The following is a 23,042-nucleotide window of genomic DNA, read 5'->3' as shown; positions in this document are numbered from 1 at the left end:
GGAACCCATCCTGCTGACACCTAGATCTTGGACTTCTAGGTACCAGAACTGTGAGACAATCAATTTCTGTTGTTTAAGCCACTCAGTGTGTGGTACTTTGTCATAGTGGCCCCTGGAAATGAATACATTTGGTCATTGAGGAAACATTCACTGAGTGCCAGCGTACTGGGCCCAGCAAGAGGAATCAGACACATGGCCCAGAGTGCTATCTGGCAGGGGAGACAGGACAGGGAGCAGAGCAGCCACTGCCAGGGCCAGAACGAGTCATCAAGGCCATCCAACGAGAAATCCAGGGAAGGAAGCCTCCTGCCTGCCAGGCTCTCCGGGGCTAATGCCTTTGCTCTGGTTCTTAAACACTGGGATGGATTTTGCTGGTACAGGTAAGGAAAGAGACAGAGGAGGTAGCTTGAACAAAGTCAAAGTGCGACAATGTGCAGATGGCCAGCTAGGACATGTGGGGACAGTGTGAAAAGAAGGCTGAAAGGTGGATTGAGAGCAGGTTGGTGGGGAAACAATGCCAGGAGTGCTCTGCAGGCCCTGGGAAGTCACAGAAAGTTCCTGAGCTAGGAGCTGCTGAGAGCACCAGCTGTGTGGTTACTTGAGCAATGGTGGAGGACAAGTTGGGGGTGGCAGGCCAGCACTGAGGGCTCTTAGGTGGTCAGTAATGCAGACCCAGGAGAAGCTGTGAGTGGGAACTTGGATTTCCTCAGCTTCGTTTCTTTCGTCTTCCACTTACTGAAAACACCTGCATTGTGGAGAGCTCTAGGTTTCAGAAATTCCCATCCACTGAGACAAGCTTTGCCTACATGGAGTGGTCCTAGCAGTCCCATTAGCTGCCTCACCCCCAGTCTTTCCCAAGAGTAGCATAAGGCAGGCAGGGAAATAAGTCACCCTTGATCTGCACTCTGGGACCTTGCAAGTGACCCTGAGCCTCAGTTCCCTTGTCTGAAAGATGGGGTCAGATCCTCACACTGCCTCCTTTGAACAAGACAATGAATGTAAAAGAGCTTGTAAACTGCAGTGAGCCATGGGCACATCAGGGGCCATCATTCCCTTTGTCAGAAGCAGGGCTCAGGCAGGTCAGTGGCTGGTCAGGCCTGAGCTTGGCAGGTTGGTTGTAGGTAGGATCTGGACAGGTAGCTGTGGGGGGAACTAGGTGGCTACAGAAGCAGGAAACAATGGCCCCATGTTCCAGCAGGAAGGGAGCCTAAGGGCAGATCAGGCCCTGACCCAGTCACTGGAATGGAATAAGCCAGGGCTGGATGGGAATTCTCATTCTTGGGGCCGGCAGGGCCCTTCACCCACTGTCAGACTCCCCAGAGCCAGGTCACTCACTCTGCTGGCTTCTGACCCACACATTGCTACTGTAACTCCCAGGTGCAGCTGGTCTAGCATCGGCTATGCAGAACCACTTCTAGGGATTTCTCATGTGCTCAGGCCCTGGCCGGATGCACACTAGTGCAGTCTATCACTGACAGAGGCACATGGCATAGGCTGTCCCCAGCTCTTCTTATGTTACTCCTCATGGGTGTCCGGCCCTGTCTAGCTTATTGACTCAGAGAGTAGGCAGGGCTCTCACAATTTATAAATGAGAAAACTGAGTTCCAAGAAGCAAAGGGTCTTTGGCAAGTTCTCTAAGATGGTGTATGACAAGGCTGCCTCCCACAGTGTGAAATTATCATAAGAGTTGTAGTTTTAAGTATTATTTATTTTTTATTTTTGAGATGGAATTTAACTCTTGCTGCCCAGGCTGGAGTGCAATGACGCAATCTCAGCTCACTGCAACCTCTGTCTCCTGGGTTCAAACGATTCTCCTGCCTCAGCCTCCCAGGTAGCTGGGATTACAGGCGCCCACCACCATGCCTGGCTAATTTTTTGTATTTTTAGTAGAGATGGGGTTTCACTCTGTTGGCCAGGCTGGTCTCGAACTCCTGACCTCAGGTGATCCACCCACCTTGGCCTCCAAAAGTGCTGGGATCACAGGCGTGAGGCACTGTGCCCGGTCAGTTGTCAGTATTTACAGTGCTCAGTGTTTGCCTGTGTCCCTAAGCATTTTATGGTTCCAACCCTGGAAACTTTAGCTCTGTTCTCACCCTGTCCCGAACCTTTGGAACCAATGAGTCTTGTTAGCTAGTGTCTACTTTGCTCCCTACTTTGGACTAAGGGAGAACTAGGCCCACTGATGTTCTCATCATAACTGAGCCAGGAGCAAGGGCCCTAGGGAGGGACATATGGTGACACACAGCAGCTTTGGGTTTGGGTAGAGCTGGGTTTGGATCCCAGTCCAGCCACCATTACTAGCTACATGACATTGGGTAGGGCACTTCACCTCTAAATCCTTCAGTTTCCACATCCATAAAAGGGGAGTATAGGTTATTTTTCAGGGAAGTTGAGGACTAAATTGCTCTCAATAAATGACCATCGATGGCAGATATATGTGCTAACCTGCATCTGTAACGCTACTAGATGACTGACTAGTCTGACCAACTTATGTATATACCTATGGCAGTTTCTGGAAGACACCTCCTTCACTGAAGTCAGTGCAGCTCTCATCTGGCCCCCTGCTACTGGTCTATCCTTTTCAATTCCATCAGCCTAAACACAGCTCTGACATTTTCTACTAGCCCAAACCCTTACCTACTCCTTGAGAGGGTAACTGGGAGTAAGAGCATGAAAAACTATTAGCATCCTTGTTGCTGGTTAGGCTCACAGTGAACCACATGCAGATTTGTACAGTTGAAACAACCTGCAGGCTCACTTAGCTTGGGCCTCAGTTTCAGTTGAGGAACTGGAGGTTCACAGAGGGGAAGTGACAGAGGTGGAGCAAATACCATTCAGTGGCCAGATTGGGGCTATAGATCTCTAGATTCTCAGTTTGAGGCCTCCCTTGCCATACCTCCACTATTCCTCTGCCAGGGCTGGCGTTGGGGAGTGTTGTCTTAAACACAGGCACCCCAAGGGTCGAGTCCCCTTAATTGGAAATAGAGTTAACTCTGGCCAGGTGCGGTGGCTCATGCCTGTAATCCCAGCACTTTGGGAGTTCAAGTCAGGAGGATCACCTGAGCCCAGGGGTTTGAAACCAGCCTGTGCAACATAGTGAGACCTCGTCTTTATCAAAAATATTTAGCCAGGCATGGTGGCACGTGCCTATAGTTCCAGTTACTCGGCTGAGGTGAGAGGATTGTTTGTGTCCAGGTTGAGCATGCAGTGAACCATGACTATGCCAGTGTATTCCAGCGTGGGCGACAGAGTCAGACCATCTCAACAAAAAGTAATAGAGTAAGAGTAGTATTTTCTCTACATGCCCTCCCAACACCCCTGGGGCAAGTTATAAAATACCCACTTGATCAGAGATTATCAAGCTGACCTAATTGGCTCTGAGAACTTTCACACTCACTTCAATCTTGGTGGTTTTCCTGCAGAGCAACTGTTTGGCTGGCTGAAGCTTAAGTCTACTAGTAACATGATTCCCTTTCCAAACTGTCAACACAGCGGTATCAACAGGCTCATTAAAATTGATGTCATCACAATGCAACAGAGCTGGAGAAAACTGGAAGGTCATAGCATAGTGTACAACCACTTTGTGCTTCCGTCTCAACTTTCTCTGGTGATGGGGTAGGTAATGCAGCCCAAATAGGAATGCCAGGGAACAGGATGACTCAACTCTCCTGTACCTATCCTGGAGTATGTACCAGGAGTCCTGGTGGTGGTGATACAGGCACGGGTAGGGTGCAGTATCTTACACAAGGTAGTCTGCATTTCCACGCTAGCCAGTATCATTCTTCAGGCACTGGACTCCTCAAACAGGAGTGAACTAAATAAAGGTAAGAGCAGAGGTTGAAAACAAGACACCATGGGCCAGACACAGTGGCTTACGCCTGTAATCCCAGCACTTTGGGAGGCCGAGGTGGGTGGATCACCTGAGGTCAGTCAAGACCAGCCTGACCAGTACGGTGAAACCTCGTCTCTACTAAAAATACAAAAATTAGCCAGGCGTGGTGGCAGGCGCCTGTAGACCCAGCTACTTGTGAGGCTGAGACAGGAGAATTGCTTGAACCCGGGAGGCAGAAGTTGCAGCAAGCCGAGATTGTGCCACTGCACTCCAGCCTGGGCGACAGCGCAAGGCTCCATATAAAAAAAAAAGAAAAAAGAAAACAAGGTGCCATGGTTTTTAGGCTAGGTTCTTTCACTACTTCACAAAGACACCTTGGGCCAGTCCTGGATCATCTCTTGTGCCTGTTTCCCCATCTTTACAAACAATGGCTTCAATATTTCAAAGCATGGAATAATAGCTTCAAAAAGATGGCACACCAATGTATCACACATGTAGGTGTGTATGTGAAATACACCTCCACCAACCTCAGAACAGCTAGTCAGGACCAGTCATCTAGCCCATCATAGCTGCCACCCAGCTCAGACATTTCATAACTCATTTTACTGCAGAACTGGAAGCAAATCCTCTCAATGTTCTCCTTCAGATGGGAGACAACTCCAAAAATAGTCTGCTGTGTGACCTCATCACCAAACAGCTTGCTTCTCTGAGGACCATGTCAAAGGCATCTTCACCAGCCACATATAGATGAAATCAACATTTTACCATAACGCACAGAAAGGGTTTGACCTTCAAGGCCCTCTATAAGGGCCCAAATGACTTGTCCAGTATCATCATCTATTCACGTGTTATCAAATCTACTTGTATCTAACTGTACTCAGCAGTTTCCTACCTCTAACCTCTGCTTACCAAGATACTCCCTTCTTTTTCTATTCCTATTTATAAACACTATTCATACTTGCATGTGCAGCTCAAGTACTTTCTTTTCTATGAAGCTTCCCTCCCTCAGGGTTGGGTGCTACCTCTCCAGCCTCTGAGCTACACTAAAACTTACCTAAACCTCCTTCTCCTAGGTCCTAGTAAATATTACTTGTGTTGATGTCTTTTCTTCCTGACTAGTTACTATGAGCACCAAAGGCTGGCTTGTCTCTTTAACCCAATTCCCTTCCCTTTTGCCTAGCCAATGAGCCCGGCATATCCTACAGGCTTGGTAGATACTGGAAAGTTCTGTAAACTTTCTTTAAAAAAACTAACAAAACAAAACAAAAAACCAGGAAAAATAATCACTCACAGTTACTGTGTTTGACATTTGACAAATAAGCAAAACTTTAAGGACACACCTAGGCTACAGAAGAAACCATTTTACAATGTATTGAAGGTTTGCTAAAATGGCCTTATGGTTGGGGAAAATAAAGTTAATACCTGTAAAATCAAAAATCAAATTTTCTTGGATTTTCTTTACAAAAAAGAAACTCCATTTTAAAGTCTATGGGAGATTTTGATTTTAAAGTACAGAATTTGGGGGCTCCATAGAGACTGTGACTTCTGTTATAAATTCAAATTAGATTCCAATTTTACATATTGCATTTACATGCATCAAAAACCTCACTCATTCCAATAGCCGTAAGCTAAGATTTACTAAAACAATCCTTAAATCTTCCACTATAAAAAACTGTATTGATAATACAATCATACATCTATTTTTGCTAAATGGTTAATCACTGAATACAGACAGAATATCCTTCTCCTTTCCCAAATCCTTTTAAGATCTGTAAGAATAGAGAAAATTTCCATCTTCTGGAAAACCTGAGTTGACCTCAGGCAGTGCCTATCCATTGCTTGGTGAGGCTTTTCACATGTCATTCCCCCTTTTCACGCCTGTCTTGACAACAAACCATACTGTGTTCACCCATCAGTCAAACCCTACATGTTTCAGCCTAGTGCAAAGCCCATTTTCCTCTTCAGACCTTCCTGTCAACAAGGGTCACAGAACATCAGTGCTACAAGTGACTTCAGAAGCCATTTGGTCACACCCCCTCAATTTTACAGACTGGGAGGTGACCCAGAGTCAACACAAAGTCACACAGAAAATCAGTGGCAGAGTCAGAACTAGAATTCAGATCTCTTGGGATTCTGGTGAAGGCCTTCTGCTTTATACTATCTTCTTTCCCTTAATTCACATAGTACTTGAAACCTAACATTATTTTACTGGTTTTCAGGGCACCAGAGCATTGAACATTATTTTTAAAAGTATGCTTCATTTACTCCTCTGTTATCAATGAGGATTTGATCTAAATGCTCAAAGATCCTACAAATTTGTGCAATTGCCCTCAACAACTACTAACATAAAAATGCCAAATAAACCAGTTCTTTGGTGTGTTTTAACATGAGCTTACAATGAGAGTGTAATTTAAAAATGTAAGCATACAACTAGGCTTTACCAAAGAGTAACGTGTTTATTTCACTTAAATTCTTAAAAATACTTTTTTGGCAGTTGTCACATAAAATGTCCTAATGTAAAAAAAAAAAAATAATTAAAAAGAAAAGCATGAAAAAACAGACCCAAAATGTTAAGATTTTATTTACAAAGCTTTTTTGTTGTACAGAAAGTAAAAATGCTGTTACAATCTCAGTGTAACTGGTAGCCACAGACGGTAGACTCACCAATCACAGCTATCCACGCTACAGCAAGAGTCTTACACAAAAACCTAACAACGCTTACAATTTTGTTGGGGTGAAGTCCACAAACTTGGTGGTAGATTACCAAGAGGGACTACATGGAAGGAAGTCGGAATGTCACAGGAACTATTCTTTGGCTCTTTGGGTGGGTGGGTGTCCTGGGGTTTGTATCACAGCTACCTTTTTTTTTTTTTTTTTTTAAAACAGCTACCAAATCCATGAGCAGTCCAACCAATACTGAACAGTTCTGTTTCTGCAGGTCATCTGGGGTCTTAATCATCTTCTCCTTCATCATCTGTTTCTCTCTTCCTCTTTTCACCTTTCCCGCCTTCTTCCTCCTCTGAACAGTAACACAAATTGACTTTAGGACAGTGGCAAGGCATTTTGCTTAGATTACTGCCAATGGAGGCAACAACAAAGTTTTTGACGGTTAGGAGATAAAACAATGTAAACTTGATCAGATTAATATAGGTGATTAATAGCGAGTATAAGTGGTGACCATAGAACCAAGAAAAGCAAAATGCACAGCAGCACCTCAACTCACACAGGAAAGTTAATCCAGTTTCCTCAATTTTAAGGTGTTTTCTTCCAGATGTTTCTTTTAACAAATCTAGCAGTTACTAAAATGCATATTAATAACCTGAGCTGGTCAGGCACGGTGGCTCATGCCTGTAATCCCAGCATTTTGGGAGGCCAAGGTGGGCGGATGTTCTGAGGTCAGGAGTTCCAGACCACCCTGGCCAACGTGGTGAAACCCCGTCTCTACTAAAAAAAAAAAAAAAAAAAAAAAAAAATTAGCCAGGCATGATGGCATGCACCTGTAATCCCAGCTACTCCAGAGGATGAGGCGTAAGAACTGCTTGAATCCGGGAGGTGGAGGTTGCAGTGAGCTGAGACTGTGCCACTGCACTCCAGCCTGAGTGACAAGAGCAAAACTGTGTCTCCAAAAAAACAAAACAAAAACCCTCGTGCTATCTAGGATGTCTTTAAGCCATGCTTATTTTCAAGTGACCTCGGACAAGTCTTTTTCATCTGTAAAATGGGGACAATGGTACTGACTTTAAAATGTTATTCTGAGAATTAAATAACACAAAAAACACTTAGTATGGAACATCGTTAAGACTCAAATTGTAGCAAACTAGTATTAACTATAAAGGAAATTCTTAAGAGTATTATGTAGTCGAGACAGAGACTTACATATAGATCAACTTTTTCAACTAATAAAATCCATGGTTATTTTAATGAAATTAACTATATGTTAAAATCGTATTTCAGACAGGTTTTTTTTTTTTGAGACGGAGTCTCACTCTGTTGCCCAGGCTGGAGTGTAGTGGCGCGATCTTGGCTCGGGACTACAGGCGCCCGCCACCACGCCCGGCTAATTTTTTTGTATTTTTAGTAGAGATGGGGTTTCACTGTGTTAGCCAGGATGGTCTCAATCTCCTGACCTCATGACCCGCCCGCCTCAGTCTCCCAATCATACAGGTTCTTAAAGGCAGTGACCAGGTCCTAACCAGGGTAATATCTAGTGTAAATGTAATTGAGAGCTTGACACAAAGTGGATGCTGAGAAAACATGAGCCAACAGCACAGTGAACACCTGATTCTCTGAGACATAACTATGAGACTTTTATTTTTTGAGTCAAGGTCTCCCTCTGTCACTCAGGTTGGAGTGCGTCGGCACCATCACAGCCTCACTACAACTTCAAGCAGTCCTCCCACCTCAGCTTCCCGAGTAGCTGGGACTATAGGCGTGTACCACCATGCGCAGCTAACTTTTTTTTTTTTTTTTTTTTTTGAGACAGAGTCTTGCTTTGTTGTCCAGGGGAGTGCAGTGGTGTGATCTCAGCTCACCGCAATCTCTGCTCCTGAGTTTGACTGCGTGCCACCACAGGATTTCACCATGTTGCCAGGCTGCTCTCGAACTCCTGAACTCAGGTGATCCACCTGCCTCGGCCTCCTAAAGTGCTGAGATTACAGGCATGAGCCACCCCACCCGTTTCCAGCTAACTTTTAAATTTTCTGTCGAGACAGGGTCTAAGTTGTCCAGGGTGGCATACTTTCAACAGTATTAAATAAGTAACAGCTATTTCACTCGTCTTGGTTGTAGTGGGGAAAGGACTAACACTGATAAAACTGGGAAACTGCTACATCTATTTATATATCCTGAAAACGATGGTTCAATTATTAAAGCCTTTTTTTTTTTTTTTTTTTTTTTAAATGAAATAACTCCCAAACACAGAACACAGAAACCTCACACTTGGCAGTAAACCAAATGACTGGTCCTAAAAACAGATTTAAAACATGGGGACCAGGTTAGGCACGGTGGCTCATACCTGTAATCCCAGTAATTTGGGAGGCCGAGGTAGGTAGATCACTTGAAGCCAGGAATTCGAGACCAGCCTGGCCAACATGGCGAAACCCCATCTCTACTAAAAATACAAAAATTAGCCAAGTGTGGTGGTGCATGCCTGTAATCCCAGCTACTTGGGAGGCTGAGGCAGAGAATCGCTTGAACCTGGGAGGTGGAGGCTGTAGTGACCTGAGATTGCACCAGTGAACTCCAGACTGGGCGACAGAGCGAGACTCCATCTCAAAAAAAAACAACAGGCCGGGCATGGTGGCTCACGCCTGTAATCCCAGCACTTGGGGAGGCTGAGGTGGGCGGATTACGAGGTCAGGAGAGAGACCATCCTGGCTAACATGGTGAAACCCTATCTCTACTAAAAATGCAAAAAAATTAGCTGGGTGTGGTGGCGGGTGTCTGTGGTCCCAGCTACTCGGGAGGCTAACGCAGGAGAACGGTGTGAACCCAGGAGGCAAAGCTTGCAGTGAGCCGAGATAGTGCCACTGCACTCCAGCCTGGGAAACAGAGTGAGACTCTGTCGCAAAACACCACCACCACCACCCCAAAAAAATCCCATGAGGACTGAAGACCAACAGGACCCTTGCCATCAGACAGAAATAACTGCTGTAGCAGCAAGGAGCCTGCACCAGCACAGACACACTGATGGGATGATAGAAACGAGAACGTGAATGTGTGTGCAGACTGCCAGAGCCAAGGGTATTTTATTTTCTTCTCAGTGGGATCAAATTCTAAATAATGGATGTTTTTATCTAATTTTTGACTGATAATGATCAAAATGCATGCATTAGGCCCACCTTCATCTTCATCCTCATCTTCATCTTCTTCATCAAGTCCAAATTCTTCTTCCTAAATAGCAAACAGCCTAACATTAGATTAATTCTGCCAAACTGAAAAGTGCAAATAGTACAAATTCTGCCAAACTAAGTACAAATAAATGCGACAATATCAATCAGGCAGGAAACTGTAATGTTATTTTTATCTACTTTGATGTACCAAGACCCACTGATTTTCCTTAATGTGCTTTATAATTTTTCTAAAAAAAATTTTTTTAAGAAGCAAGCAGTTCATTTGCTAGATGTTTAATTAGTATGTAACTTTGGATAATTCAAGAAATCATCTTAAAATCTCAAATTTCAAAACTGGTTTAGACAAAAATTCCTTTCTATATCCCATTCATATACAAAGCTTCTTTCAGAATCTTAATGTCAATCATACACCTAATGAGATCACACAAACCCCTAGCCTTATTTTTATACTGCAAAAGAGGATGCGTTCTGTTAACAGCTAATGTTGTCTGCCTGTTTCTCAAGCCTCTTTGAGGGTCAAAGTCAAGACACTGTTTTCTCCTGCCCTCGTATAGCATTCATTTCCTCAGGGATCCTCTATTATTGGGTATTCTATAAACCAGACTATCTGCTCTTTCAGGGCACACCACAATCTCATTTCATTTTGTACCCCCAACTCTTTAACATAGCAGGTATATATTTACTGAATTAAACTGAATATACAAGAAAAAATTTAGACTTGGTAAACATAGACTTCCCTACAATTCAATGAAGGAACAGACATACTATCAATTCTCAACATTTCCAGTTTTCTCACCATACTGAATACTGAACTCATTCCTTCCCCCAGAGGGCCAGAACTTACCTTGCACAGCCAGGAACCGTACTAGTTTGAGTACAGTAAGAATTCCATTTAGTAGTTATTTAAAGGCAGACAAAAACTAAATTAACCAGATTCATATTGTAAATGTATTCACAGGTATACTAATTTCTTCAAAAGGTGTTTTTCTTTTCTTTTGTCATCTTTTTGAAACCCCCACTTTTGTTGTAATTACAAATAGGAAGCAGGGTAGAAAACAGCTGCACTGACCTCCTCACTGACTTCATCGTCATCCTCATCCCCTTCTACATCTTCATCTTCATCATCTTCTTCATCAAACTCCTCTTCTTCACCATCCTCATCCTCCTCATCTTCCTCATCTTCTCCTTCTGAAAATAGTCCGAAAGGGATTCATTAAATATCCTCGATGCTCCACAGGGCACAAGGTATTGAGGATCTGTGGGCTGGCTCACCAAACAAATCCTGGTAAGGCCACGAACTGCAGTCACTTTCTTTCTACTACGAGATAAAGCTCAGTCCCTTTGTCCAATAGAGTCCCATAAAATCAAGAGGGCTAGAAGTCCTGGTAGACAGGATAAACACTTTAATTCTCGCTGATGAAATGATACAATGGCTAAGATTTGCTTCAAAATAATAGAGAGTAGGGAAGAAGGGAAGGGTATGCAGGAATAAAGCAAGATCAATAATTGCTGAAGCTGAGTGATAAGAACATGGGGGTTTGTTTCGCTATTATTTTTACCTTTATCACTGTCTGAAATTTTTCACAGTAAAAAGTAAAAAAAAAAAAAAAAAAAAAAAAAAAAAAAAAAAAAAAAAATCATGTACCTTCTCTTGGGTAATGATACCACCAGTCACAGTCAGCTGCTCAAATCAGGAACCTGAGAAACACCCATAATAACCCCGTGACTCAGGGGACAGGAGGCTGAGAGGCACCTGCATCTCTACCTGATTGTGCAGACCGCTAGTGTGGCAGTTCTTGCTTCTCCTGGGTCCTAGAGCTCACCATGCTCTCACCTACCTCCTGGTCTCTGCATGCTCTTTCCATCCTCTTCGCTTGGCTAACTCTGACTCCACCTTGGAGTTTCAGTCAACATCACTTCCTTAGGCAGTCTTACTCACCAGACCTCCCAATGTCAGGTCATAGGCTCTCACCATGAGTATGTGATGCTTCTCCATTACAAGACACTTTGCTTACTTGCAATTATTATTTACGATTTTTAATTTTAAACAATTTTTTTTTCTGTACAGATGGGGTTTGGCTATGTTGCCCAGGCTGGTCTTGAACTCCTGGATTCCAGCAATCATCCTTCCTCACCCTTCCCAAGTGTGTTAGGATTACAAGTGTGAGCCACCATACACAGCCTATTTATGATTAAAAAAATATATAACCATTTCTCTGTAAGGTCCAAGAGGGTAGGAATCTTGGTTTTTTTATTTTGTTTTTTTTTTAAATCACTATTTTCCATAGTGCCTGGCACATAGGAAATGCTCCAGTATTTGTTGGCTGATCCATCTTTGCTCTCAGGAACTGCCCCCCACCTTCCAAGGAATGTCCTTTACCGGCTCTTGCACATGTGGCTGTTCTTGAGGTGAACTTAAATAGACAACAAGCACAAACGGTTTTTAGGAAAAAATGGAAAAATTATAGAAGGGACAAAGGGACATAAACATTTGGAAGTAGGTGAGATGTCCTATTCTCTGTCCATTTTACCACCTTATAACTCATTAATTTTTGCCTGTCTCAATATGCTTCAAAAAAAAAAAAAAAAACCTGCAAAAATGCTTCCATTAATTGCACCCAAACTCCTTCTTTTCTTCCTCTATTTTCTTGATAATTTCTGCTGTATGTGCTAATTTTTAAAGAAAAGAGGTATTTATACTTACTGATGTGAAAACTAATCATTCTGCTTCCTCTAAGCCAGGGGTCCCCAACTCCCAGGACTGGCACTGGTCCGTGGCCTGGGCCGCACAGCAGGAGGTGAAGAGCAGGCCAGTGAACATCACCACCTGAGCTCCGCCTCCTGTCACATCACCTGTTAGATTCTCATGAGTGCAAATTCTATTGTGAACTGCGCATGGGAGGGATCTAGACTGTGCACTCCTTATGAGAATCTAATGCCTGATGTAAGGTCGAACAGTTTCATCTCAAAACCATTCAGCTGCTGCCCCCAACCCCTTTCCCACATCTGTGGAAAAACTGTCTTCCATGAAACCAGTTCCTGGTGCCAAAAAGGCTGGAGACTGCTGTTCTAAGCCACCTGGAGGTAAGAAGTGTTTTATTCTAAGAGCGACTGAGAGTAGTAAACAAACTCAGCATGCAAAGAAAACACAAACTTAACAGGAGTGATATCTTGGGTAGGAAGTATTAGTTATTTCTTAAAATCAGTAAATCTGTAAAATATGTAAACATCCTGGGTCAAATGCCAGAACTACTGAAAATCATTTTTTAATTCTATGCTATGATCAGAGATTCTTTCCCTTATGAATGAAAAATGGAATCTAACATATAGTTATTTGAAATCATTACCTTTTTAAACTCTGGTCATATGTCAATGGAAGGGAAAGCTATTTTATTTATAGTTGGCAATAACAAACAGGTACCAAGTACCTACTAAGTGTCAGGCCTTATGAATCAAGAGATTTAACCAAGATGATGACTGTAGTACAGTAGGACGGTGGTCCTCAACCTTTTTGGCACCAGGGACCAGTTTTGTAGAAGACAATGTTTCCATAGCCTGGGGGTCGGGGGATGGTTTCAGGATGATTCAAATGCATTATGTTTATTCTGCACTTTATTTCTATTATTACATTGTAACATATAATGATATACAACTCATGATAATGTGGAATCATTGGGAACCCTGAGCTTGTTTTCCCTGCAACTAGACAGTCCCATCTGGGGGCAATGGGAGACACTGACACCCGAAGTGTGCTGCTTATGTCCAGTATACTCCATAATCTTGTTTTGGTTGCTGTCACTGCAGAAACCTTTGCTTCACAAAGATAGGATATTGGAAATGGAAGCAGGTTTTCCAGTGCTTTTTTGGCAATCTCGGGATATTCCACCTTGATTTTAATCCAGAATATAGAGATTTTGAAGTTATCTCAAACCATACTTTTAAGGCCACTGCCATTTGTGATCTCAACCAGTTGATCCTCTTCAAGCATGAACAAAGTCAATTGATCTGGCTTATTCACAAATGGGTCGTGGATCCATTCCTTCCCAGGTCGGGGTCTTTTGTGGTTGGGAAGTAATGCTCAAACTCTTTTGAAAGCTGAGATAGATGATCATGCACCAGCTGCGAGAAAGAAGGCCCTGGCTCAGTCTCTTTCAAAATCACTGCTACTGTTTGAAACATGTCAAAAATCCCAATACTCAGAACAGAAAACTAAATAACGTATGTTCTCACTTATAAGTGAGGGCTGAATGGTGAGTATACACGGACACGTGGAGAGGAACAACACACACTGTGGCCTGTGGGGGCTGGGGAGGGAGAGCATCAGGAAGACTAGCTAATGGACAGTGGGCTTAATACTTAGGTGATGGGATGGCACACGTTTATCTATGCGACAAACCTGCACATGAACCCCTGAACTTAAGGAAAAAAAAAAGTTTTACCACTTATTCTGTTACTAAAATGTTCTGCTAGTGGTGACTGTTAATTCTAAAAGAAATCTCTGGAGCAGGCCTTGTAACTCAAAAACTCTAGCCAGTGATCCACCTTTAGAATGCCATCTCGCTTCTCTGTGTAAGAGAAGTATTCTCTGCATCCATCTCACAGAGCTGCGTGAACAGACATGGGTTAAGGGCATGTACTTTAATGTGGTTGATAATTTTAATCACATCCTGCAAAACGTTAAGTTCAGGTGACATCTGTCAGCTAGCCAGCATTTCTCTAAGGATGACACAGTGCATAGACTCACATCCAGAAGTGACCTCTTTGACTCGAGTAGTAAACCAGAAAGCCGTCCAGCCATGGCAGCCGCTCCATCTGTGCATATACGACACAAAATGACCAATTCAGTTTTCCTGATATGTAATCATTCAAAAGACTTGAATAGTTCTGCAGCTGTGGTGTTGGTTGGCAACGAAGTACACATAACATAGTCTCATGCACATCCTCCTGAAAATACATCGCACAAAAACAAGCATTGTTGCCATGTTGTCAACATTGGCAGACTCATCAACCTGCATTGCGTACCACGGTGACTCATCAATCCTCTCTAACAACTGTGCCTCAATATCCTCTCCTATTTCATCAATTCATCTAGTTATGGTGCTAGCCGAAAGAGGAACACGTGTCACCTTTTGAACTGCAGCTTAACTGCAGCCTCTCCTAAAAGTTCACGGCAAATGTCCTTAGCAGCAGGCAGGATCAACTCTTCAATAGTAAAGGGCGTACTTTAGCAATGCAGTTAGTTAAGGACTTCTTTGCTTTAGCAATGCAGTTGGCCACTAAGAATGAGATGTTCTCAGTGTAGTCACATTTGATGAAGTGGAAGCTTTCAATAATTGCCTCTGTTTTTCATGTTCACATTTATTTCTTTTGAAAAACTCCAAAGGCTTGTCTTTTAAATGCAGGGTGCTTGGTCTCCAAGTGGTGAATCAACTTTTGTGTGTGTGTGTGTGTGAGATGGAGTCTCGCTCTATCGCCCAGGCTAAAGTGCAGCAGCGCAATCTCAGCTCACTGCAACCTCTGCCTCCCAGGTTCAAGCAATTCTCATGCCTCAGCCTCCAGAGAAGCTGGGACTAAAGGTGTGCACCACCATGCCTGGCTAATTTTTGCATTTTTGTAGAGCCGGGGTTTCCCCATGTTGGCCAGGCTGGTCTTGAACTCCTGACCTCAGGTGATCCACCTCGGCCTCCGTAACTGCTGGGGTTATAGGCGTGAGCCACTGTGCCCAACCAGTGAAGCGGTTTCGAAGGTTTCATGGCTTTGTTGGATAGCTGGTTGCCACATATTATACAAAATGGGCTTGGAGAATGTGAATCGTCTGTTGCAATGAACCTGTAATTTAAGTAGCACTCTTGGTATTTTCTTTTCAATGAAGCTTTCTTTTCATCGGCAGTCTTGTCTTCCGCTGTCTCATTAATGGATCTTTCCCCCTTTACAAAGTTCTCCAGCGACGTTTTTTACTCATGTTGGATAGGGTTAGCTTGTGGGCCTACCAAAACTGTGACTTAGATGAATACGCAGTGCAGGAAAGAGGTGCGGATGGAAGTGGTAAATAAAAAAATGGGCAGGCCAGGCATGGACTAAAATAAGCATCAGATTCTGACTTAAAGCCTGTCACCAGATGCAGCTGTACAACTGAAGTACACCAACTCACTTGCCACTGTAAAGCCTGCCACCAGATGAAGCTTAATTGTCACTTGCCACTCACAGATAGGGTTTGAGGAGTCTGCAAGCAATTGATTTATTATGATCTCTGTACAGTCAAACCTCTTTGCTAATGTTAATCTGTATTTGCAGCCATACCCCAGCACTGGCATCACCAGCTCAGCTCCACCTTGGATCATCAGGTATTAGATTCTCATAAGGAGCACACAACCTAGACCCCTCACACGTGCAGTTCACAATAGGGTTTGCGCTCCTATGAGAATCTAATACCAACCACTATTGATCTGACAGGAGGTGGAGCCCAGACAGTAATATGAGCAATAGGGAGTGGCTGTAAATACAGATGAGGCTTCCCCACTGCTCATGCGGCCTGGTTCCTAACAGGTCATGGAGCGGTACCAGTCTGTGGCCTGTGGGTTGAAGACCCCTGAAGTAAGAAGACTCGAGAAGAGCAGAGTGGCAAGCCTGTAAGAGTAAGGGGTTTACAGTTTAATACGCACAGCATCCTAACCTAGCTTGTAGGCTTCAGGAGATGCTTCCCGGGCCAGATCCAGTGTCTCATCCCTGTAATCCCACCACTTGGGGAGGCTGAGGTGGGAGGATCCATTGAGGCCAGGGTCTTATGAAATAGGCCTAAGCTATCAATTTAATGGAATGCCTACATTAAAAAAATACACACACACGCGTGCGTGCACACACACACACTTTTCCTCAATAGTAAGAACATCTAAGTAGCTTTTTTTTTGAGGCAGCCTCTCTGTCTTCTGAGATGGAGTGCAGTGGGGCACAATCATGGCTCACTGTAGCCTCAAACTCCTAGGTTCAAGTGACCTCCCACCTCAGCCTCCAGTCTTCTGAGTAGCTAAGACTCCAGGTATGTGCCACCACACCTGGCTAATTTTTTTTCTATTTTCTGTAGAAACAAGGTATTGCCATGTTGCCTAGGCTAGTCTCAAACTCCTGGGCTCAAGCAATGCCCTCCGCCTTGGCCTCCCAAAGTGCTGGGATTACAGGTGTGTGCCACTGCACCCGGCCAACATCCAACAGCTTTTATCAGAGGCTTTGAAAGGCAGACATCAGGTTCACTGGATGCTGAGCTTACTCACCTTCATCTTCCTCCTCTTCATCCACACCATCCACCTCGGCATCTGAGTCAGGTGCTTCCTGGTCCTCTCGGTCATAGCCATCCAAGTAGGTAAGCTGGGGCAGGAGCTTGAAGACACTCTCTCGGTAGTCATTCAGGTTAGTAACCTCACAGTTAAAGAGGTCCAGGCTTTTCAGACATTCTAACTTTTTCTGAAGAAAAGGATCAAAAACCACAACTCCTAAACCAAAGGAATATAAGTAACAAACCCATCTCTTGAAGAGGTAAAATTCTAGGCTCTATATTCGATTCCTGCTACCCATTCAGTCTCATATACAAAAAAAACACATCAAGTCTTTTGCAACCTTTATATTAGGTTACTAGACTTTAGTCCCTCTCTTCCTTTATCTACTCTCCCAGAGAACTATGTGTTTTTCTGGCAGCGTAGTAGTCTAAAGCAATATGAATTGAAAATAATTTGTATTAAATCCAGATATTTTCACAGTATGAGACAATCAAACAGTTTAATAAATTTAGCTGAAACAAATGTTAACATTCGAGTAATCAAATGGCCATTAAGAACTTCCTGGGTATCAAGCAGTCTTTAATGTTCTAGGGTGGTAGTATAGAGAAAAATTCAGAGATTTATAACACAATCTCAGGGTGCTTACAATATTACTTAGGGCACAGACATGAAACACTAGAGGATGAAATATAATAAAATATAAAGTGTGGCAATGCAGCTATTTTCAGGGAAGACAGGAGTCAATACAGGCTGGGGAAAAAGCAGAGGGGCGCAGAGTTGAAACTTCAGAAATATGGAGAAACATCGCATTCTTCTTTTCCAATGTTTGGGGAAAAGACTGACATGTTACCAGACTCCTATGATGTGAAGTTCTTCAGATTTTATTTACCATACCTTGAAATTTTGTTGCAATACCTTGTTTCTTTGGAACCATCAGTTTCATCTATCTAAAAACAGTTAAGCTATAAAAAGGTGGCCTAAGTTTTCTGAGTAGTCAAAGTGCATTGGAAAATGTCTATGTATTTACTCAGATCTTCATTTATTATGTGTACTAGTATTTCAATCCCAGGTCTATTAAGTTTTGATTAAGGGTAAATTAAGAGACTACACTATAGCCAAGTCAGGAGATAGCAACAGGAAGTGACAGTGGACCCTTGTAGATAGAAGAGGGAGCAGCCTATGAAAGGCGAACCCAATGTGAAGTAGCACATAGCCTGGTGCCTTCCAGAATAGGGGTAATAAGTACATATATCTAGATAGCTTCACAGACACAACCTTTAATGGTTCTGAATCAAGAGAAAATCCTTGGTATTCTCTAAGAAAAGAGTACTAAAAACACCCAAACAAACATTAAGAGGACCTCCACATGAAATAATTTCTAAAAAATAAATGTTGATGCTTAACAGGCTTTGCTGCTTTATTAGGAAAGCTGTTACAACACTCACAACGACCTGAGAAGAAAGGCAGACAAAACAAAACCTTATTTTCAGAACTCAAGGTATCTATGTAGTTCTGAGAAGATATAAAATGATATGAAAATCTGCCTCAAGGCTCTAGAGCAGGGGTTGGGAACCGGTGGTCCAGTGGCCAATTCTGGCCCACCACTTGTTTTTGTAAAATAAGCTCTACTGGAACACAGTCACACTCATTTATTTATGTATGGCTCTTTATGTGCTAAAATGGCCAAGCAGACTAGTTGTGACAGAGACTATATAAACAAGCTATAAAGCCAAATGAACCTACTATTTGGCCCTTAGAGAAAAGGGCTACTGACCCCTGCACATGAAGAAACTTTATCTTCTTATCAAGAAAGAGGCTCCCACACTTGTTTTATTCATGCAGGGAACATGCAGCAGGGTTACAGCAACAGGCAAACGTTGCACCCCTCAAAACACAAATTGTACAATGATCCAAGAGTCTGTGGACCAAACAATGTGCTTATATAGTCAGTTCCTTGACCTCTTAAGAAAGCTGTCCCCAGCCCTTCTGGTCATAGAGCTGCTTTTATAACATGTAATTTTCAGATTAGGTTTCCTTCCAGTCAGGCCCTGACTTCCAGAAGCCCAGGTATGACTTCTTGCCAGAGGAAAAAAATGCTGCAATGCCACCCTAGACAGCTAACTAGCATACTGGCTTTCTCTTCACAAAGCCTGACTCGATGCCAGCTAGAGTCAGCTTCAGGCAGCTTTTCCAAAAAGGTTCACTCTAAAAATTCTCCACTTAAAAGGAATGAGCCATTTATATTTCAGAATTATTTCCTAGAAATAGGTGCACAAAAACACATACAACCTCTGATATTTATCTAATGCTTTTTAATACCAAAAGTCATTTCTCTATCTAGTTTCACTGACTCTTCCAGTATACAGGGCCTCCAAGGCGCTCCTGTTTCCGAAACTGTACAATTATGTGAGATTTCTGGCTACTTTCTGGCAAAGCACCCCTTATCAAACAATTTGGACATGCCAATCAGTAGGTTGAAAAATGAAATGAAAGCAAGAAAACAACAAAAATCCCAAATAACTACAGTACTCTGGAACTGCTGAAAGTAGTAAAATTGTGCTTTAAGGCCCAATAGGCACAAAATATACTATACACAGATTATTCAGGATCCCAATGTAATGTGTAAATACTGATAGAAAAAATTACAACTCTACCATACCAGAAATTTGATGTAAGCTAATAGGCTAGCCATAATAAACATTAAACATTTTATTAACAATAATTTTGCTTGCCTTCTTAGAATTTAGAAGGGCTTTGGGGGATGGTTTGGATGGCCCAGGTCTCTTAAAAAAGGTGTCCAAGGAAGTTTGAATTGATGCCTTCTTTGTCTCTCGATTAATGTCCCTGTAGCAAGCAGAGGCATTCACAATCATTGCATTGACTGTAAGAACTGGGCTCAAAGTAGACGGTGTTCAAAATGTATGTGGTTAATGAGGATGAGGATGGTGTTTTTCCCCACTGAAGAACACTGCCAGAAGTCAAAATGGACCCAACTTCTCCCCCCTTCACCTTCTCCAAGTTAGAACTTCAGGAGACCAACATAGCACCACCATGAATCTCAGTGCCAAGTACAGCAGAATGGCGGGACCCCAGGCTTTTTGAAATAGCTCTGGTGTGCAGCCCTGTGGCTCTGCCACAGGGTGTGTGACTCTGGACAAGGGATTCAGCCTCACCCAAGCCTTAGCTTCCTCAATATAAAATAAGGGCCATGCTACTTCTATCCACTTTGTAGCCAAGTTTTTTTTTTTTGACAATTACTAATAAAACATGCCTAAAGCACCCAGTAAGTGTATGGGTATAGCAGATCCTCTAAAAATGGTGAACACAACCAAGATTACTTTTCATCCTTCACTATCCTGGGGGACTGAAACTTTCACAGCCACCAGAGGGTCCTCTTATACATTACTGACCAGATCAGGAAAAAACTCAAGCAAACAAACAACGCCCACACAGTATTTGCTTCTGCTCCATTGCTGTGTGCTACAACACTGAAAAAGGCTTCTGATCATCAGAGGACTCAGGCTGCCACGAGAATTAGGTAATGGCCAGTCATCAACTGGCCAACAGTGAAAAGGTACTGCCTGCTACTCTGTTCTTTAAAAATCAAACGAGGGGAAAAAAAAGGGGGGCGGGGGGAGAAGGGTTTCTTATGCTCACAACCTAGGATTAGTATGTCTGTCACTAACCAATGAACAAAGGCTTAGTGTAGCCCATCTGAATGGGAAAGCATCAGCAGTTAAAATTTGGTGCTCCTGTTGGAATTCCCAGCTTAAGGAAATTTGGGCATGAAATAAATTTACAGGTGGAAAGAGAAGAACAGGTCCCAAGGGCTATGGAAAGCACAGCAGACTTTGATTTTTTTTTTTCTTTTCTGAGATGCAGTGTCGTTCTGTCACCCAGGCTGGAGTGCAGAGGCATGATCTCAGCTCACTGCAACCTTCACCTCCTGGGTTCAAGTGATTCTCCTGCCTCAGCCTCCCAAGTAGCTGGAATTACAGGCGCCTGCCACCACGCCTGGGTAATTTTTTGCATTTTTAGTGGAGATGGGTTTTACCATGTTGGCCAGGCTGGTCTCAAACTCCTGACCTCAAGTGATCTGCCCGCCTGGCCTCCCAAAGTGCTGGGATTACAGGCGTGAAACACCGTGCCCAGTCTAGACTCAGATTTGAATCCCTACTCTGCCATTTGTCCCGAACAATTATCTACATTCTCTAAACTCAGCTTCCTCATCTCTAAAAAGAGGACAGTCATTCTCTCTTCCCTGGGTTATATAAGGATACAACAGGCAAATGTTCATGTCCTTGGATGCAGCAAAAGTCAGTAAATGTTGGCTTAAATACTAGAAATGGGGGTTGGTTTGAAGGAAATGAATGAAACTGTAAGAGCCTGAGTATCTGGGTATACCTGTAATAGGAAAAAGGGTAAAATGCATGGAGCACTGGTGAGGCATTACATTTATGAGAAATATGAGCTCTTAAATATGGACAACTTAATGAAATGTAAAACTAAAGAGACTCAGCCAGACATGGTGGCTCAGGCCTGTAGTCCTAGCACTTTGGGAGGTCGAGGTGGAAGGATCACTTGTGGGCAGGAGTTCAAGACCAGCCTGGCCTAACATAGTGAGACCTCTCTAAAAGAATACATATATTACACACACACAAAGAGACTCAGTAAAAGGTGATTAAATCTGTATTGGAGCAGTCTCAAACTGTTTAGGAAGGAAAAGATCTTCTAACTCTTGTCAGGAAGTCCTCTTCATTATAAAAGAAGCTACAATTTAACTCTGTCTTCCCCTGAAATATCAACAGAGCATTCTATACAAGTGATGTGAAATCCACATATTTTAATATACTCTGACATCAGAATAGAGACAACAGAGAAGAAATGTCTCACCCTCTAGGGTCTCTTCTGGATTCTGAAAGACACCTATATGCTACATAACCCTCTGCCAAATAGCACACCCTACGGGGCTGCCCTACAAACTGCATTAAGCCCCCTGCCTCTGGAAGCCCTTTTCTGGCTACTACATCTTCCACACAAACTGGACAAAAAGCAAAGTAAGTACATTAACTTACAAAGCAAAGTAAATACATTCCTTTATCTTATTCTCAGAACTCCTAAGTGAGGTAAGTAAGGCAGGGATTATTATCCTCCCTGCTATAAATGAGGAAACTGAGGCCCAGAGAGAAGAAGCAGTTTGCCCAAGGTCACACAGCAAGTCTACAACCCAAGTGGCACTAAAACTTAGCTTTTCATATCTTATCCCAATATGTAAGACAGAGGATGATCTTGGGGTTTCCATGCAAAACTCTAGGCAACAGTAATCCAGCTAGAATGCAAGATCATGAATTAGATGACTTAAAGCTTAAAATGGAGCTGTCTTTGATTGTTCCATCTACAATTCAGGCATGCCACACAACATAAATAGCCTTTTCTGTTAGAGTATAAAAGTGCATAATGGCTTGGCCAGTATGGGGGAAAAAATTGTAAAGAGACATGTTTAAGGCTATATAGTCAATATATAAATTTCAAAAGTGGACCCAAAACAAAAAACCCCCAAAAATTCTCTTCTGAAGGATGCCACCACAATATCAGGCAGGGAGAGAGCAAAGTTACAAGAATACATCTAAATAGAGAGGCCCTGATCTTTAAAATTGGGACTTCTATAAAAAGTAAAAAACCACCACTTTCTCAACCAATTATTATTGCCAGTAATTTCCCCCCCACTATAAAGAAATATGAAAATGAAAATGACCAGTAAATCCCAGTTTCCAAATTCTCGGTTACTTACCAAAGGTTCCAAGGTGCTGATATCTTTCAGTTTATTTCCACTTAAGTTTAGATGTGTGAGATTTGGAAGTTTTTCAGCTAACATGTCCAGACCTCCAAAGATTCTATTTTCACTGAGTTCAAGCTGCAAGAGAAAATGGATACAGCACAAACACAAATACACAAAGAGAAAAACAAATCATTTAAGGTATTATAAGTAACCAATACAGTTCTCAAATATGTATCAAGATCAAATGATCCATATTTCTATCAGGGCATGCGTGTTCATTTTGTTTAAATCCAAATAATTAACAGGAG

General features: G+C 42.8%; 1 protein-coding gene and 1 long non-coding RNA gene across 3 annotated transcripts in view; both read right to left on the bottom strand.

Annotated features, from left to right (window-relative positions):
- Positions 1 to 6,395: 6,395 nt before the first annotated feature.
- The window catches only part of ANP32B (acidic nuclear phosphoprotein 32 family member B), a 31,892-nt gene continuing 15,245 nt past the window's right edge, over positions 6,396 to 23,042 (bottom strand). The window contains exons 3-7 of one of the 2 annotated variants that reach the window (XM_007968627.3): positions 22,747 to 22,869; positions 16,953 to 17,142; positions 10,754 to 10,872; positions 9,673 to 9,724; positions 6,396 to 6,851 (exon numbers count right to left, since the gene is read on the bottom strand). In XM_007968627.3, coding sequence (XP_007966818.1) covers positions 6,784 to 6,851; positions 9,673 to 9,724; positions 10,754 to 10,872; positions 16,953 to 17,142; positions 22,747 to 22,869 — 552 coding nt within the window. In that variant the 3' untranslated portion in view covers positions 6,396 to 6,783. Of the gene's footprint in view, positions 6,852 to 9,672; positions 9,725 to 10,753; positions 10,873 to 14,599; positions 14,629 to 16,952; positions 17,143 to 22,746; positions 22,870 to 23,042 lie in introns of those variants that run through there. The other variant, XM_007968628.3, reaches the window with a different exon arrangement.
- On the bottom strand, positions 13,561 to 14,536 carry LOC140712968 (uncharacterized). The gene is made up of 2 exons (XR_012094841.1): positions 14,429 to 14,536; positions 13,561 to 13,803 (listed from the first exon to the last, which is right to left on the bottom strand). It is a non-coding gene; the product is annotated as an uncharacterized lncRNA (long non-coding RNA).

Source organism: Chlorocebus sabaeus, chromosome 12 (genome assembly GCF_047675955.1).
Source record: "Chlorocebus sabaeus isolate Y175 chromosome 12, mChlSab1.0.hap1, whole genome shotgun sequence".
Classification (NCBI taxonomy): domain Eukaryota; kingdom Metazoa; phylum Chordata; class Mammalia; order Primates; family Cercopithecidae; genus Chlorocebus; species Chlorocebus sabaeus.
The sequence above is the reverse complement of the archived record's forward strand: the minus strand, read 5'-3'. Positions and strand labels throughout refer to the sequence as shown.